Here is a 20299-nt window from a genome sequence, read left to right as displayed (position 1 = left end):
CATTTTTCCACCCCTGCTTGTAAATATTCTGAAGTTTAGAAAGTCTCTTTTACATACATGATTAAAGAAAAAGTACTATACCACAGCAAACCTTAAAGGTAACTGCTGCCCTGAATCTGCAAGGTAGTATAAATTTATATATGTCCAGTGTCCTATGCAAAGGACGGAAATAAATAAAGGAGGGGGGTATGCAGATTTAAAATAAAAAAAATAGAAATAAGCAGCAGCAGAGGATGTCAGTGACCTGTAACCTGTGCAGTGTCATATTTAGCTTTATGGTCAACATTTTAAATCCAAAGAGAGGTCATATATAGAAAGTTACTCTTAAGAGGCACAAACGCCTGGTGCAGTGTTGCAGTAAATTAACATACAGTCTTAATGTGAAATCATTCTGGACACATTAAAACTTTTTTGGAAATTGTTTTTCATTGGTCAAACTCCAGACCACTATTATTTTGAGAATCTAATCAAGGCTTGTTACTGGAATAGAGAAGGCTTGCCACTGGCATATTAATAAGTAAAAGATTATTTGTTTTGCAGTATCTTAAAAGGGACAGTTTACCCTAAGTTTTTCTTCCTTTTAATTTGTTCTCAGTGATCAATTTTACCTGCTGGAGTGTATTTATTCATTTACAAATAGCTTCATTACCTTTTTATCAGCATTTGAAAAAGCTGATTTTACCTATGGTATCCCTACCTATGCATATATATTATATATTTTTTACCTCTGTGATTATCTTGTATCTAAGCCTCTGCAGACTGCCCCTTTATTTCAGTTCTTTGACAGACTTGCAGTTTAGCCAATCAGTGATGGCTCCCAGGTAACTTCACGTGCACGAGCACAGTGTTATCTATATGATAAAACATGAACTAACACCCTCTAGTGGTGAAAAACCTGATAAAATGCATTCTTAAGAGGCAGCCTTCAAGGTCTAAGAAACTAGCATATGAACCTCCTAGGTTAAGCTTTCAACTAAGAATACCAAGAGAATAAAGAAAAATTGGTGATAAACGTAAATTGGAAAATTGTTTAAAATTACATGCCCTATCTGAATCATGAAAGTTTTTTTTGGACTAGACTGTCCCTTTAAGCATTTTATATCACAATCTCAAAGTGGTGCATGTTTCTTTAAATCCATTTGAAAACAGCAGAGCCAGCCATTTCCAAACAGAAAATCAATTAAACAAAAGTAATCTGTAGATTGAAAAAAAATTTAGTAATGTGTTGTCGTTCAATTTTTGGTTTCCTAAAGTTCATTATATTCATAAAAAAAAAATTAGATCAAGCAACTTATTCAAATAGAAAACATTAATAAGAAATTATGGAATCCAAGTTGCAAAACTACCGAGAGACAAAATCTCTTTCTTTTTTTGGCAGATAAAGTTAACAAACCTTGAGGTGGTCCAATACCGGCATTCACAGGAAACATATAACTGGAAAAAAAAGAAGGGGGAAAAAAAAAAAAAGATAAATATAAATAGGTAAATTAAAGAACATTAAAATGAAGCTATAATACTGTTTAAAGGGCCATAATACCCAAATGTATAAACACTTGAAAGTGATGCAGTATAGCTGTAAAAAGCGGACTAGAAAATATCACATGAACATCTCTATGTAAAAAACAAAGATATTTTACCTCAAAAATTCCTCAGTAGCCACATCCCATTGTAAAGGATTTCTAAGCAGCATATCAGTATGCCTGTCCCGGGACAGCCGAAGGGATGAGCCTTGTGCACTCTCATGTTATTTCCTTATTCAGTGTAAGGAAGTTTACAATTAAATCTCATGAGAGTTAAGTCAAATCTCAGGAGATCACAATAAAAGAGTTCATGACCTCAGCACTGCTGATTGGCTGCTGTTCATTTCTTCATTTTATTTTTATTTTTTTACCTGCAGCTGGGCTGCAGCTAAGTATAACTTTTTACACAGAACTTACTCTGCTGAGCTGAGGAGAGTGTGAGGTAAAATATCTTCCTTTTTTACATAGAGATGCTCAGGTGATATTTTCCAGTCAGCTTTTTACAGTTATACTGCATCAGTTTCAAGTGATTTAGCATATGAGTAGTATAGTAGTCCTTTTAAAGGGTCAGTCCACTCCAGAATTGTTATTGCTAAAAGAGATAGTTTTTTTACCCCTTCCCGGGTTTTGCATAACCAACAAGGATAAATTACTATAATTTTGACCTCTGTGATTACTTGGTATCTAAGCCTCTGCAGACTGCCCTCTTTGAGAGACTTGCATCTTAGCCAATCAGTACTGACTCATAAATAACTCCACGGGAGTGAGCATGGTGTTATCTATATGGCAACCATGAACTAGCGCTGTCTAGCTGTGAAAATCTGTCAAAATGCACTGAGATAAGCAGCGGCCTACAAGGGCTTAGAAATTAGCATATGAGCCTACCTAGGTTTAGCTTTCAACAAAGAATACCAAAAAACATAGCAAAATTTGAGATAAAAGTAACTTGAAAAGTAGTTTAAAATTGCATGCGCTATCTGAATCATGAACGTTTAATTTTGACTAGACTGTCCCTTTAAGCTTTTAAAAAGTCCTTATTTCCATCAACAGTATCAGATTAGTGTATGTTCAGAAACTAATAAATAAATCAACATCCTTCTTGAAACTTTAGAAATTGTACCATTAAATATTCATTTTTGGCTGTGTTCCACTACCATTTTCTAGTCAACTGAGTTCAGGATAGATGGAAACTATAACTTTCTACTAAATGTTTAATTATAACTGACTTGACAACAAAAAATTCTCAAAAAAATTTAAAGTTTTGTAAGTGAGAGAATAGCTAAAATGTGTATTATAATAATTTGTATAGCTCTGCAAAATTCTGTAGTGTATTTAAGGTATTAGAAAATTCTGTATTGTCATAGGTTCCCAACTCTGACAATCTGCAGAGGTTAAATTAATAATAAAAATGTGAATTAGTTTAAAAATATCAGGCATTTTTTAACACTAGTATGTGCCTTTAATTCTGTACAACAAATGAAAAATATGCAAAGATTTAGGACAATTGCCAGAAAATGATAAAATCTGAAGTAATAAATAGAACTGAAGAAATAGGTGGGGCCCAAATAACACATACAGTACTGTGCAAAAGTCTTAGGCCTCCAGCTTTGCCATTTTAATGACAATCCATATTTATTTTTTTTGGTCTCTTTATTAAGATACAAACAGAAATTACAGGAAATTTCAGAACAATATGGCTTATTCAGGCAAAAGTCAGTATTTAATGTCACCCCCCTTGGCACTAAGCACATCTTGAATTCTTTTGTGGAGAGGGTCCTGAAGTTTTCTGAAGTAATCTTCCGGTATATTATAACCAGGCTTCTTTCAGCACTTCCCAGAGTCCTTCTTTAGATTTAGGTTGTCATATATCTCTCTCTTTGTCCAGGTGATCCCAAACCAGGAAAGACCTTCCACCATGTTTCACTAAAGGTCGCAAGCACTTATTCTTCCCTCTCTCTCCAACTCTTCTTCTCACATATTGTCGACCACTGGACCCAAAAATTTCAAACTTGGATTCATCACTCAATAATACTCTTTTCCACTGATCTTCCAATTTTTGAGAGCTTTAGCATATCTTAGCACTTTTGGGTAAGGTCACCTACGCAATAGAATAGTTACCCCATAAAATATGTTTACAGGCAACATTTGGGTAATGTGTCTTGCTCTTTATTGTACTGTTCTGTTTTATACATTCATGAAAATGTTATTAAAAATAGCCCCTATAGAGACTTTTACTTTTATGCAGAAGGGGGGAAAGGGGGTATATAGAGAAAAAAAAAAAAAAAACTCAATGGACTTGTTCTTGACTTCTGTTATTTATTTTATATGATCGTATTTGGCAGCCAAACAGTGGCATCAGATATACCAAAATGGATCTAGCCCTAGATCAATGCCTTGGGTTGTCTACTTTAGAAACATATATAGTTTTGGGGGTTGTGAGAATTTGGGCAGTTCTGCTATACCAAATGAGAGTAAACTCATTGCATCATTTTAGACATAGCTGTAGAAATAGACCTTAAAACGATCAAAAATAATTTAAAAAATAAATACGTTTTGTCCAAGTTGAATCAGAGGATGCCAATGAACAAATTTAAATGTTATGATTATTTTTTTTGGTACTCAAAGTGCTTCTTAAAAAAATTGTCCAAGATTTAACTGCACATTGGGCATACAGCGCATATATCCTATGCACCTGCAAACCTGACAGTGGCACCTATCCCGTCTGCAATTACGCAAACGATCAAGTAGTAGACAGAAAAAAGCAAGCACACAAAATCAACAACCTATATACTGTGCAAAAGTCTTAGGCCACCATTAGATTTGGTGTTTTAGCAATGGTATAAATACCATATATAATTGTTTCTCAGTCTCTTTATTAGAATACAACCAGAAAATAAATAATATTTGTATGCAGTGTTAAAAAAAAAAAAAATCTGAAAAAAACAGCTTCCATAGGTTAAAGTGGCAAGTATTTAGTGTAACCTTCCTTTACACTTGAGCAATAGCAGGAACCTGGCTCTCGTAAGCCTAAATGGAATGGGACCCTAATTAGTCATTGCTAACACCTGTATTTGTCCTATTTCATGTCAAATTGACTGCTGTGAAAAAGGTCTATTGCAACTGGTTTGTGCAAGTCATGCTTGAGCATTACATACACATGTGGTTTGAGTTTAATTAATTTGTAAACTTGCTAATAAGACCAAAATTTTAATCACATAAATTTACAGACATAAAATCATACTTTTGTATCAGCAAGGCCACTCAAAGGGAAATAAGCAAAATGTGGTATTCAAGTTGTTATAAAGAAATTTGAAGAAACAGGAGAGGTTAATGACAAAAAAAAAAAAAAAAAAAAAGGACTGAAAGGCGAAGAAAACTGAAAAACTCATGAGAAGTTTCTCAGAGTTTCTTCTTTGACAGACTGGAAGAAGTCCAGCAAGGACCTGGCTCAGCATCTGGCAGCTTCATCGAGATGCCAAGTTGACCCTTCTACAGTTGAAAAAAGAATAATCAGGAATGGCCTTTGTAGACGGGTAGCAGCCAAGAAACCACTTTATTGGAAGGGAAACAGGGTGAAAAGGCTAAGATACGCTAAAGCTCAAATGATTGGAATAAAGATCAGTGGAAAAGAATATTATGGAGTGACAAAACCAAGTTTGAAATGTTTGGGTCCAATAGTCGACAATATGTGAGAAGAGGAGTTGGAGAGAGATGGAAGAATGAGTGCTTGCGGCCTTTAGTAGAAAATGGTGGCGGGTCTGTCCTGGTTTGGGGCTGCATTTCTGCGAGTGCTGTTGGTGATATTGTTCGAATTGATGGAAACGCGAATGTTGAAAAGTACAGACAGGTTTTAATTCATGATACCATTCCTTCTAGAAAGTGCCCGATTGTGAATGGTTTTATTTTTCAGCATGGTAACGATCCCAAGCACACTGTTAATGCAGTGAAATGATATTTGGAGAGAAAAACAGCTGATAAAACACTGACAGTCATGGACTGGCCTCCACCAGTCCAGACTTGAATATTATAGAGGCAGAATGGAATCACCTGGACAGAGAAAGAAATAAAAGACAATCTAAATTCATAGATATGATTGCTAGTATTAAATTGGTCACCTTTTAGTGGGATTATTTAAAGGGACACTGAACCCAATTTTTTTCTTTCATGATTCAGATAGAGCATGCAATTTTAAGCAACTTTCTAATTTACTCCTATTATCACATTTTCTTCATTCTCTTTGTATCTTTATTTGAAAAGCAAGAGTGTAAGTTTAGATGCCGGCCCATTTTTGGTGAACAACCTGGGTTGTTCTTGCTGACTGGTGGATACATTTACCCACTAATAGGCGGAGCTTTGCCGTTCTGGAAGATGGCTGTGTGAAGAAACAGCTCCTAGGCCCACATCACCCAAGCCCACAAAAAATAGCCGAATCTCACTCTTTTAATACCCCTATGACACATTACCGCTTGCTGCCGCAGCAGAAGAGCCTGAAAGATAACCCTGGGACCGGAACATAGAGCACCACATTAGGCATCAGGACTCGGCAGGCCGACATCCTGATTGAGGACACTAGAGAGCCACGTGGAGCCGCCGCGGCGAGAACCGCAAATAAAAGCACCTTGCGAGCAGGGATCAAAACTGTTGGACACAGGTCAGTGCTAAAGGGCAGTAGCGGGCGGGCACTAGCTGCCGCTTACAATATATACAGCCGCATATTACAAGTACACTCCGGGCGGCACTGACAGTGGATCCTGGAAGCGGGTGATCACGCAGGGGACAAGAAAGCATCTCCCCCTTTTTTAAATCACCCGATCCGGCTGCAGCACACATTCGATCACTGCTACCCTCACCACCAGGAGGGGCCTAACAGTCTCAACAAACAGCACCCTGCATGCCCCATATAGCTAGACATTACCCCCATACTGGTTAATAAAAGGACACTTGGGGCAAGTTTATACTTTCATGAGCCCTAATCTGGGACAATAAAAACTACAAGAAGTGATCCTGATACTGTGGGTAATGACCAGTGATTTACAAGTATAAATCACAAATAAGCTGCTGGCTTCACAACAGTAAATACAAGGTTAAACATATTACAGCAGCATCACTCACCACTGGAGGCTGTGTGTAAAGGGGGCAAAGGGCACTTACAACTTGCAAACCGGGAGGTCTCAACTATCCTATCTATAGTTTGACAACACAGGGCAACTCACATTGGCAATACACTCACTGGCCCACAGACTTTTTCACGATTGCATGTTTATTGGAACTGTTATAACCACCTAATATGCCAGCTCGCAAGCAGAGCAAATTGGATGGAGCTACAAATACTAAAATGTTACAACAATACTTAAAACCTATGGATCAACATGTAACCCCTACTGCACCCACCCCTAGCACTCCTGCACATGCGGAGGAAGCCCTAATGCAGCAGTTAACATCCACCCCTGCAGGCCTCACTAAGGAGGACTTAAAATCTTTATGTACCAAGGATGATGTTAAGGAGATAATGTCAGAGGTTAAATCTTGGTATACCGATCTGAAGCGTGACCTGACAAGAGTGACACATAGAGTGACAACTTTGGAGGAGAGTCAGAACACCACCTACAATGATATTCAACATATATCACGCATGGCGTATGAACAAGAGGAAACCATCCACCACCTATTGGATAAAGTGGAGGATTTAGACAATAGGGGTAGGAGGAATAATCTCCGGATACGTGGTATACCAGAAACCATACAGCCTGCGGCCCTAGAGGGGTGCGTACAAGATTTATTTAGGACACTCAAAGGAGACAGTAATGCCCCAGAGGTGTCTATTGAAAGGGTACATCGTGCCCTGAGAGCTAAACCACCTCCCAAGGCTCCACCCAGAGATGTCATTCTCAAGCTTCTCCTCTTTAAGGACAGAGAAGAAATTCTTAAACATGCCAGACAAAAGCAGGACTTCACCCATGCGGGTAACCGCATCCAAATATTTGCTGACTTAAGCCCGACAACCCTTCAGAAAAGGAGGGAACTTAACTACATCACTACTGCCCTACGTGCCAAGAAAATCCCTTACAGATGGGGCTTCCCGGTAAGCATTATAGCTACAAGAGATGGAACCACTGCAGTTTACAGGACCAGTGAGGACTTATCACGTTTTTGCGAAGCTTTGCGGATCCACATCCAACCTCCAGAGCACACAGATCAAGATGACATGGAAACGCAGGGAATGCGTGATAGGCGTCTACAGTCACCGGGAGAAAGGCCTCGACTAGACCCTACAAAGCGAGCTACACCGCCAAATGTGTGCGGCAGCCAGGTGGACTCTCATAAACAACCAGAAGATGTGTATCCTTTAACTAGCGGGGACTCTTAACTCTAAATGGCTACAGATTATATGATAAAGAACTAATTCTATACTTAAGGGCTTGGGGGTGGGGATATTGCCCTCTCATTGCTACAGTTTTTTCTGTTTCTCAACTGTTGATTGTTATTGCATTTGTTGGTTGTGTTATTTTTCTTTATTGCAGGTGTCACGGTAAGTCAGGTTAAACACTTGATCCTTGAACATTTAACTGTCACTCATATAACATATTGGGCAGCACTCCCTATACGTAGACTTGAGAACCATTCCTGAAACCCAGGTGGGGACCTGAGAATAGAGACTTGCCTTAGTATCCCATACTCTACAGGATAATTGTAGGGGGAATCTCACCCTTATTGAGTACCAGAAATAGAGCAGGGGGAGGTACCAGCACAGTTATGGCGAAACTACATAACACACAGAGCAGGTCCCTCAAACTTCTATCAATAAATGCCAAGGGCCTTAATAGTTCCGAAAAACGTTCGATTGCATTTAGACAATTACACAAAGCTTCAGGAGAATTGCTTTTTGTGCAGGAAACCCACTTTAAGAAAGGTAGGGAACCTAAGCTCATAAATAATGGATACAGAACCTGCTTTTTGGCTTCGGGACCCTCTAAGAAGGGGGGAGTGGGCATTTTTTTTTAAAGAACTCTATCCACTTCCAACCCAAGCATGTTATTAAAGACACTAACGGTTCATACATAATAGTTGTAGGCCTACTGTTCAACACATATGTCACGTTAGTGAATGTATACTTACCTAACCAAGGCCAACATACAACTTTTAAACAAGTGACCCAATTATTATTGGAACACATGAAAGGGGTAGTATTCATGGCGGGTGACTTCAACTTACCCTTAGACCCTAAACGAGACACCTCCACAGGACGGACGAGTATACCACTGAAAGTAATCAAATCTGTGAATGCCCAATTACACACCCTGAGGCTCCATGATATATGGAGATCCGAAAACTCAAATGCCTCCAACTTTACATTTTACTCGCACCCACATCGAGTTTACACTAGGATCGACTATATCATCACAGACCAGATAGGACTCTCTATGGTAGAGAATGCATCCATCCTGCCAATAACTTGGTCTGACCATGCACCAGTGACTTGCTCGATTACTTGGCCGGACATACCGCCACACTCCCCCCTGTGGAGAATGGACGATTCTGACTTATCTAACCCGTTAGTTAAATCTGATATAGACGAGACGTTGGGGCACTATTTTAAGGAAAATCCCTCAACGGATACATCTCTGTCCACAACGTGGGAGGCACACAAATGTGTGGTGCGAGGAGAATTTATTAAACACAAAGCGAGGAAAGTTAAATCTGACAGACAGTTTGTAAATTCAACACTTTCACAGATACGATACTGGGAAACACAACATAAATATGACCCAGCATCTCCGACACTCTTACAGAATCTCACTAAAGCAAGGCACGCCCTCAATGACCACTATATTAGAGAATACCAGCACAAAGCCTCAATACTGAGGCAAAAATACTTTGACATAAATAACAAGTCGGGCTCGTCCCTGGCTAAGGCGCTGAAACGCCAACAGTTAAACACACATGTACATACACTTTCAGACGCGTCAGGGGATGTGTACAGAGACAGCACCAAGATAGCGGAGATATTTCGACAGTACTATGAGAATTTATACAATATACGGAATGACTGTGGACAGCGAGACATAGACAACTATTTAGAGGGGGTGACTTTGCACACATTTCGCGCTGAGGACATTGAAGCACTGGACTCACCGATCACATGTGACGAAATTACAGCAGCCATCAAGTCCATGGCGAGTGGCAAGAGCCCGGGGCCGGATGGGTTGGGCATTGGTTACTATAAAACCTTCATTCACCACCTACGGGCACCCCTGGCAAACCTATTTAATTCATTACTGACAGAGGGGGGCTTTCCTGAGCAAATGTTAGAAGCTACTATTACGGTACTACCCAAGCAAGGCAAATGTCCAAACAAACCAGACAACTTTCGCCCCATCTCCCTCCTGAACTCGGACATCAAGATCTTTGCCAAGATCTTAGCCGTAAGAATTAATCGGTATCTACCACAATTAATACACCCTGATCAAGTGGGTTTTGTCCCTGGGAGGGAGGCGAGGGACAATACCTTAAAAGTATTACAATTGATGGCCTATGCCCAACAACAAAGCATCCCTGCAATTCTAGTATCCACAGATGCAGAAAAAGTCTTTGACAGGGTTCATTGGCATTTCTTAAAAATTGGTCCTGCATAAGATGAAATTTAGTGACACTTTTATAGCCCAGATTTTCACCCTATACAGGCACCCGACGGCCTGGGTTAAGGTTAACGGCCTTTTATCAGATAAATTCATTATTCAGAATGGTACAAGGCAGGGGTGCCCCCTCTCACCAATCCTCTTTGCTATTACTATAGAGGTGTTGGCTCAAAAAATAAGAGACAACCCGCAGATTTCAGGCACACCGATAAAGGCTACAGTGCACAAGTTAGCGTTGTACGCGGACGATGTGCTGCTTACTATGACAAATGTGGGGACTTCGCTGCCCGAGGCCCTTGCCACCTTCAGGGAATATGGGCGGGTTTCTAATTTTCACCTCAACATAACCAAATCTGAAGTACTTAATGTCACGTATAACTCTGACGATCTACCACACATGCTGCAAGACTGCCCACTTAGAACACAACAGACCAAAATGAAATACCTGGGAATCTACATGTCCCCAGACCCGACAATACTCTTTCAGGCTAACTACAAAAAGTTGGAATCCACACTAATCACAGATCTATCTAGCTGGAAAAAAAAAAATCGATATCATGGATAGGCAGAATTCATGTTATTAAAATGAACGTGCTCCCCAGACTGCTATACCTATTGCAGACTACTCCTATACCTTTGCCGATAGGCTTTCAACATAAGATACAAAACCTCATAGAGCAATACATCTGGGGGGGCGTCAAGCCGCGGATAGCAAGGAAAACATTATACCTTCCTAGAGACAGAGGGGGGCTTGGGATCCCCAACATAAATACCTACAAACAGGCCATCACATTGCAGAGACTGATAGATTGGTGCCACAATGACCCTAACAAGGTGTGGGTACAATTAGACTGTGACATACTCGACACAAGGAATGCTGGTCTGCAGGCGTGGGTTTTGGAGAAGTATAGACACAAAGCCACCATCGTGTTCCCCCTGTTCTCAGACTTTTACACCCAATGGGGCAAAATCATACACACAACCTCGAATATCTCATCCATAGATGCGCCATTGACCTCCATATACCAGAATAACGACCTCCCCTGGAACTACAGAGGAAAAGAGACAGAGCTTATGATCCCCTTCAAAGACCTTACGCTACTATCTCTCCTAGAGGGAAACAAGCTAAAGCCATTGACAGACCTGAGGGAGACAACAATAGGTGCACACATAGACTGGTTGGCACACTCCCAGATCACTCACTATCTTGCGACTCACCGCCACAAATATACACTAACGAGACAGGTGACAGCATTTGAAGGCCTGTGTCTACGAGACTCCCCATTAACACACACTATTGCACTAACATACAGACTTCTGGTGTTGGAGGAGTCAAACACACTTCCAACATACACCAAGACATGGGAAAAAGAATTGCAAATGGAGATAGATATCAAAGACTGGCACGCTGCGTTCCAAGTCACTAAAAGAGCTTCAATCTCGGTAAGAGTACAGGAAGCAAGTTATAAGTTTTTGTCAAGGTGGTACCTTACGCCCCACAAGCTACATAAAATCTACAAGACAGCTTCAGGAAAGTGTTGGAGAGACTGCGGAGAGGAGGGAACACTGACACACATTTGGTGGCAATGCCCCAAATTAGACACATATTGGGTAAATGTACTAACCCAGATAGAACGCACAATAGGGAAGGCACTACAGAATAGCCCTTAAACACTATTGTACTTGTCACTACCCAAACTAGAGAGCAAACAAAGCAGGGCGCTACTGTTGATTATGCTGAACAGTGCTAAAATGATGATTCCCAAATATTGGAAATCGCGCACTATCCCAACGGTATAGGAGTGGAGTCAACAAGTTGACACTCTCCTGCAGTTAGAAAGATACCACCACCTTCAACAGGGGACCGCACGTACATGAACTTATGATACAATTGTGGAAAGAAAACAATAGTATCCCCCAGTGATATTACTAAATGGATTGTAATAATAGATGAGGGTGACATGACTGATTAACATAGGAGGCCTTCATACACCTAGCGAGAAAGATGCAGATCATGCTCTACACATAGCTAAATGGGGGACACAAGAAGCTGCCTACTGGCTCGGACATGACGAGCCGTGACACCGTGACACACTGAAAACTAATGTTTATTCCTACTGCTCTGCACATGTCAGATGCATTTGTAAAGCAATCCAGAATAATTGGATGTGATCGACTCCTTATTTGATGTTGTGTTTTTTCTTTTTTCTTTTCTTTTCCTCTTCTGATGATTGAATACTGCTGATCTTAATTGACAGGCCATAGAGCCTTGCTGGACATGTAGAGATATATGATTCCTTGATACTCTAACACTATCTGTTTACTAAGGACTAATTTGAAAATGGAAACTGGAAAATTTGATGTTTTATTTGTATTACACACTATGTATATGTTTCTTATTTTTCCTCTTTTCAATAAAAATATTTAAAAAAAAAAATTTTTACCCACTAATAAACACGTGCTGTCCAGGGTACTAAACCAAAAATTGTCTGGCTCCTTAGCTTAGATGCCTTCTTTTTCAAATAAAGATAGGAAGAGAACGAAGACAAAGTGATAATATGAGTAAATTAGAAAGTTGCTTAAAATTGCATGCTCTATTTGAATCACAAAAGAAAAAAAAAAGTGGGTTCAGTGTCCATTTAAGCTTAACTGGAGCTTTTTGTAAGTAAAGGTGGCCCTCGTTTTACAACGGTTCAATTTACACCGTTCCAGAATAACCACCTTTTTTCCAGTCATGTGACTGCTATTGAAAAGCATTGAGAAGCAGTGCATTTATTAAAATAGCCAGTAGGTGGAGCTGTCCGCTTGTGTTGCAGCAAAGCCAAGCAAGCTGAAATCAGTTTAACCAGACCTGAGCTATCGAGCAGATTTCAAAGGAACAAGATCTTCCTGTCTATAAAATCAGTCCAGATTGGAATGCATAGGAAGAACTGTTTTCAGAAAAATGCAAGTGAAGTCTGTGTTGTGTGATTATTCTATTAGGTTTATAATGCTGTTTAGCATTTAAAGTCTTCATTTCAAAGCTTTAAAAATAATGTATTAAGTGTTACTCATGACAATTTTGAGAGGGGCCTGCAACCTATCTCCCTCACTTCCCATTGACTTACATTATAAACTGGGTTTCAATTTACAACGGTTTCGATATACAACCATTCCTTCTGGAACCTAACCCCGGCGTAAACTGAGGTATGTATGTATTTTAGATTTGTATAGGTTGAACTCGATGGACTTCGGTCTTTTTTCAACCTCATCTACTATGTTACAAAATCTAAAGAAGAACCCTGGTATAATATACTAGTAAATTACTTAAGAGAACTTAAGGAAAATCTCCCCAAAAAGGAGTTCAAGATGTGCTTAGTGCCAAGGGAGGTCACACTAAATACTGACTTTTGCCTAAAGAAGCCATTTTGTTCTGAAAATTGTGTTTTCAATTTATATTTTGTGCACATATTTCATGTATTGTCTGTTTGTATCTTAATAATGAGACCAGAAGATAAATATGGATGGTCATTAAAACGTTGCTAAAACAACAAAGTTGGTCTTTTGCACCATACTGTATATAGAGCCACAACACTATCCTACCTGTGTTCCTGCAGGATTGCATTGTGAGTGTAACTAGCAAGTAATGCTTTCCAAGATGCATGTGTGCTAAGTATTAAAAAGGTCTGCTGTAAAGTTCAATAAATGATCATGGGGGGTGAACATTTGAAGAAGTGGCAAGTGTTGAATAAAATAAACGCTACAAAAATGTACATTAAACCCCAAATTTTTATTTTACAATTCAGATAGAGAATACAATTTTAAACAACTTTCTAATTTACTTCTATTATCTAATTTGCTTAATTCTTTTGATATGCTTTCCTGAAAAGCATATCTAGATAGGCTCAGTAGCTGCTGATTGGTGGCTGCACATACATGCCTCGTGTGATTGGCTGACCCATGTGCATTGCTATTTCTTCAACAAAGGATATCTAAAGAAAGAAGCAAATTAAATAATAGAAGTAAATTGGAATGTTGTTTAAAATTAAATTTCTGTCTGAATCATGAAAGAAAAATGTTGAGTTTAATGTCTCTTTAAAACTTCTTTCCTCGCTTTGTAACACAAATCTCATTTTTGTAATCGTGAAATCTATGTTTTGATATGTCCCTGTTGGCACTTGTTATTGTTAAAGGCTTTATTAAAAACAATAAAGAAGAAAACGTCTTTCCTCAACAAAATAAATAAGCATTTGCATTAAAACCTTTTTAAAAGTTATTTTTAAATTAAGAAGATCTGCATAAGGAAATGTAGTACAAGCAGTGCCAAGGGGCTACAAAGATTTTAAATTAAAAGTCATAAAATTAACTTTGAATCCCCTAGAAGGACTGCAGTACAGGGAATATTTTAAAATATACGTCACATACATGCATGTTTTAAAGGGCCAGTAAATGTTCAAATTAAAGATACATAATTCTGCACCCTTTTCAAACCCATACTTACCTTACGTTCCTCGCCAGCCTCTCCTGCTCTTCTGTTTTCTTAAAAAGCGAGCCACAGGCGCACTGTCTAATCACAGTGCAATTGGTCATCCCGCTGAACTACTTGTAGCTCGCTCCTGCACTGGGAAAACAGCCAATAGCGGGAGCACTCTACATGTAGCACAACGGCACAACCTGGTGCATTGTGATTAAACAACGTGGCTGTGACACGCTGTTGAAGAAACTAGAAGAACAGTAGGGGCTGGCGAATAAGGTAAGTACAAATTTGGTGGGTTAAATCTTTAAAATCCTTTTTCTTTTGCAGGTGTCGCTAGCTTAATGTCACATAATTCTGCACATAGAGCAGAATTATGTAACATTAATTTGAACATTGACTGGCCCTTAACATCTTCTTGCAAATTCAAATTTTCCCCCAATTTCACTTTTGTTCCCTTTTTAAAAAGTTTGCAATATAGGAGGTTAAAAAGGTATAAATCTATTATTAAAGTGAATGTGAATTTTGATTCTAAAGTGCCCGGTTTTTGAAAATTCAATTAAAAACAGGGGCACTTTAATTCATCGAAATTTACATTTCACTTGTGTTTTAAAAAAAAAAAAAACTTACCTCTTATTCTTGACAGCAGTTCCAGCTTCCTCCGGTCCTTGCAAGCTATTTCTGACGTCAGAAATGATGGATCGTCATCCTCCAATCACGCCTTCCCCCCTGGGGTAATCAGTGTCTGATTCAACGCCGTGATTGGAGGAAGCCGGATTCCTCATTTTAGACCCAGGAAGAGGCTTTGCGACGGGTGGAGGAAGCTGGAGCTGCTGTGAAGATTAAAAGGTAAGTTTTTTTTTCTCAACAGGAGTGAAAAGTAAATTTTGACGAATTAAAGTGCCCCTGTTTTTAATCGAATTTTTAAAAACCGGGCACTTTAGAATCAAAATTGACATTCACTTTAAAGAAACAGTAAAAGCTCCCCTTTGGATAAACAGACCTGAAATGAATGTTTGTGATATTTTAGATGGAATTTATATCATCAGTTTTAATGAAGATGTGCTATAATTTACTTTTTTTTTTTTTTTTAAATCATCTTTTATTGTCTTTCATATCATACAATGTAAGTTTGCAGTGATATAGCATCGCAGTCATAATTACAGGTTGTTGGTAGTGCATTGATATACAAGTATTGACCTGGTGCTAAAACAGATGATTTTTCTATAACAAATTCACATCTGAATAACTTTGGATTGAATCCTATTCACATTATACTCAATTAAAATAAACTTAACTAAACGTCAGCCGCTTGGAATTAGATCTGTATGTTGGAGTCGCTGCTAAAATAATATGTTTTACTTCACTTCCCCTTTCCTTTTGTGAAAAAACGTGATTCATAATACTTCCTCTCTGTAGCTCAACGGGTCCCATCTGATATCCATATATCTGCTCCGCCCAAACTTCCTCAAATCAGTTTGCCATCCCTCCGTGGTTGGGTAATAGATATTTAAGCAGAGACAACAAGGACGGCTCAAGACATGCTTCAGTAAGAGGGTGAAAGAAGGAAAATACAGGGTAGTGACAAAATGTATGTTGTCAGTCGTTAGTCCTGGAATTGTCCTTCGTGGAACCCTATCCCAGGCTCACCAGGCATTCCTACCATAGGAATCTCATGTCAGCAAGGAAATTTAGTTTTTTCCTTTTGGAGTAACCGTATTCCTCTTGTATTAACAAGTCTGCTACTTTGTCCATCCAATGGGTTATAGTCAGGATAATTTGTGTTTTCCAGTGCAGGGCTATCAATGCTTTAGCTCCAGACAGTCCTATATGTAGTAGAGTAAGCCTAAGTTTAAAGGGGAGTTTTGGTAGGCCGTTCAGTAATGCTATTCTAGGCGTTAGGGAAAAGTCTCTGGACAGAAGAGATTGAAAACATTGTTCCACTGCCCTCCAGAAAGGTAGGACCTTGGGGCAGTTCAACCACATATAGAGGTAGTTTCCCCTACCGTCACACCCTCGCCAACACTTTCCTGATGTCTCGGGATAGATCGATTGCAACCTAACATAGGTAAGGTACCATCGCATTAGGACCTTAAAGTTAAGTTCTAATGATTGGGGGAGGGTGTTGATGCTCTCTTTGTCTGTAAGAATATTTTCTGCCAATTGAGTGTGTAGGAGGGGGGCTGATCTGTATGTTCCATTTGTATCATTTTCCTTGCTATTGACAGTGAGTGTCTTGTTTCTCCCCGATTGGTGCAATAGCTCTCAAATGGAGTGAGCTCGCTCATGTAATCTTGTCTGAAAGGGGAAGTGTGAATAAAGTGAGCTAATTGAGAATATTTCAGCCAACTGGAATATCTACCTCCCGCCACAGTCGCCAGATCCTCTTTTTTCCTCAGTTTCCCTTGTGTGAAAAACGCCCTTAATGGAGTAGTGTAGTTTCTTTCCGTCAGTCTCCTTTGGCCCCTATCTAAAACTCCTATCAGTTCTGCATTCCTGGGTATTGGTAACATGGGGGAGCGCTCGATATATATGTGTCCTTCGTTGTACGATCGAGTTCCAGGACTCAAACACACAGCGGTGTATCTCTAATTATGCGCATTGGGGCGGTCTGAGATCCCTAGAGATCCAACAGAGAGCCCCTACGTCTGGGGCCTTAAGTATGTGGGAGTCTATTGCCACCCAAGCCTTTGAGTCTTTGGATCTATGCCAGTCCATCAACCTTTGCAAGGTTATTGCGTCTAGGTAATCTGCAATGCACGGTACACCCAGTCCCCCATTTCCGTATGTTCTGTACAAACTGTCCCTACGTACCCTGGGCTTGATTTTCCCCCAAATTAATAAATTAATATGTTTTTGTAGCTGCACTGTGAACCATTTGGGTATAGGGAGAGTCTGGAACAGGTACAAGATCCTGGGCAAGGTAGTCCTTTTAACACATTGGGTTCTTCCCCACCACGTGATCGGTTTTGTTGCCCATGTATTTAAATCTATCTGTATTCTACGGGAGAGTGTCAGGTAATTTTCATCGAAGAGTTGTGAGGTGTTAGGTGAAAGTTGGATACCGAAGTACTTAAGAGATTTCTCTTGAAGGTTTAAAGGGCAAATATCTTTTATGGATTGGAAGGAGGTTACCGGGAGGGATATGTTTAGTATTTCTGACTTTTGTTTGTTAATCAGGAAATTTGAAAATCTGCCAAAGGCGTCTATTTGCTCAAGTACTTTTGGGATGGAGGAAAGGGGGTTTGTAATTGTGAACAGGATGCTGTCTGCGTACATGGCTATCTTGAAATTGTGCGGACCAATGGGGATTCCCTCTATGTCTGGGTCTTGTCTGACATGTGCTGCTAAGACTTCCATGGTAAGAATAAACAGTATGGGCGAAAGGGGGCAGCCCTGCCTTGTACCATTGCGAATACAAAACGGGTTTGACAACATTCCATTTGCTTTAACTTTTGCTGTGGGGTGTGTATATAAACTAAATATACGGGTTATCATTCTGGGGCCAAATCCCTGTGACATTAATGTTTCCTTCAGGAATTTCCAGTTAATGCGGTCGAATGCCTTTTCGGCATCCGCCGCTATCAGGACGGATGGGATCTTGTTATGTTTGGAATATAAAGACAAAGTAATTGCCCTGATTATGTTATTCCTCGTCTCTCTCCCAGGGACAAAGCCAACTTCATCTGTATGTATTACAGTATGCAGGAGTCTGTTGAGCCGGGTGGCTAATATCTTGCCCAGGATCTTGACATCTGTGTTTAGGAGGGATATGGGTCTATAGCTACCAGGGTCGGTGGGGTCTTTATTGGGTTTTCGGGATTACTGAGATGTGCGCCATCAGCATTTCCTGTGGGAGTGTGGGGTTATTGTCCAGCGCATTGAATAGGTGGAGTAGGTGTGGGGCTAGGATGTTCCTAAAGGATTTGTAATAGGCGTTGGTAAAGACATCTGGGCCGGGACTTTTCCCTGTAGGTAGATCCCTTATCGCCTTGAGCACCTCAGTAAGAGATATAGGTGCCTCTAAAGTTTCTCTCTGTGTCAGGTCTAATTTAGGTAGGTCTGCTCTTCCTATGTAGTCTCTCATTTGTTCTACGTGTTCAAGTGAGATGTTGCTGTCTTGGTTGTATAATTTAGAGTAGAATGTACTAAAATTATTTGCTATCTGTTTGCTGTCATATAAACATTGCTGATCTGATGTAACTAGTTTGTTAATCTAGGATATGAGTTTTTAGGCTTTTTAAAAGCTTCGCTAGAAGTGATCCGGCTCGGTTGCCTTCATAAGCGTATAGTTTCCTGATATTGAGGGCTTTTCTTTGTATAATTAACTTTTTTAATGTAGTTATGAAATTCAAATACCAAGCACTCCAGCCACCCATTTGCCATATGGCACTTTTGTTGAAGCTAGAGTGCTGATTGGAGAACAGTTCAAACCGTTAGCGCACAAAAAATATGACTTTTTAAATGGGTGGCCGAGTGAGGGGTATTTGAATTTCATATTTATATTAAAAAGTAAGTTATAGAGCAACTTCATTACAACTGCTGAAGTAAGCTTCATCTAAAATATCACTAAGATTCTGGATCTGTTTATCCAAACAACGCATCTACAGTATATTGTAACAATATTTTATGCCAGACAAATTTTAATATAAATTGGATTATTAATAACAACAATTTGCAACAAACCTTAATAAAATGTAATTTTTATGAATTGGCTCACAATAGAACTACAATAATCATATATTGCATAAAAACATCCTACCCCAATATATATATATATATATATATATATATATATATATATATATATATATATATATATTACAATAAATTACAATTTTCCAGATTATAATGAATTCTGGAGTAACATGAATTAGTTACAGACATCGGTAAATCATGAGGAAACTCCAGAAAATCTGTAATGAAATGGACTTTCGAGCAAGGTATACAGTACCTTTAGCATTGACAATTGTCCTTACATTTAACCATTGCCTGCCAAAAAGTGTTTTTTAGCGATAGGGTATAGATCCACTTTTGCCTTTAAACCTCTATGACTAACACTGATCTTTACTGCAATTCTTCACAGGCTCACTTCAAGTAAACAATACATGTTGTCTATTCTAAGTGCTTGTTATAGTTCTACAACTCTAACGCTGTAACCGGCAAATGCTGCTGCACAATAACTATAAGTAATCTCATTGTACCATATTACAGAGCCATTCCACCAAAGGGTACATAGCACTCACCTGCCGCCACTCCCTGCACCACCTCCACCTGCACCGGATCCCGGTCGCAACGCCATCTTCCAATACTAACTATCAGTAAATGAGATGCTGTCAAAAAAAGCAAGGCAGCTGCTTCCGGTGGTGACAACAAAGCACTTCCGGGCTTCAGTCTTTCGTCTCTTCCTCTCGGAGCTGCTGTGCGGTTGTCATAGTGACAGTCTGGCAGAGATACTGTGTTCTAACTGCTCTACATCAGGGTTGCAAGTCATCTATTATTAGCAGTAGCCTCTGATCAGGCAGATTGTGATCAACTATCTAATAGCAAAATACTAAAGTAATTACATAGATTAAAGCATAGGCTGCTGTGTATCTATAATGAAGAAGATATATCTATTGCTATTTTATATACCATATGACCAAACGTATGTGGACATTTGATAATCAAACAAATGCGATTGACACCCC

General features: G+C 39.4%; 1 protein-coding gene across 6 annotated transcripts in view; it reads right to left on the bottom strand.

The window, feature by feature from the left end:
• The window catches only part of SYNRG (synergin gamma), a 402787-nt gene extending 382833 nt beyond the window's left edge, over positions 1-19954 (bottom strand). For all 6 annotated transcript variants that reach the window (XM_053706889.1, XM_053706890.1, XM_053706891.1 and 3 more), the window contains exons 1-2: positions 19856-19954; positions 1394-1434 (exon numbers count right to left, since the gene is read on the bottom strand). In XM_053706889.1, coding sequence (XP_053562864.1) covers positions 1394-1434; positions 19856-19911 — 97 coding nt within the window. In that variant the 5' untranslated portion in view covers positions 19912-19954. The remainder of the gene's footprint in view (positions 1-1393; positions 1435-19855) is intronic.
• Between the last annotated feature and the right edge of the window lie 345 nt (positions 19955-20299).

Source organism: Bombina bombina, chromosome 3, assembly GCF_027579735.1.
Source record: "Bombina bombina isolate aBomBom1 chromosome 3, aBomBom1.pri, whole genome shotgun sequence".
In the NCBI taxonomy this organism is placed as follows: Eukaryota; Metazoa; Chordata; class Amphibia; order Anura; family Bombinatoridae; genus Bombina; species Bombina bombina.
This window is presented reverse-complemented; position numbering and strand designations above follow the sequence as displayed.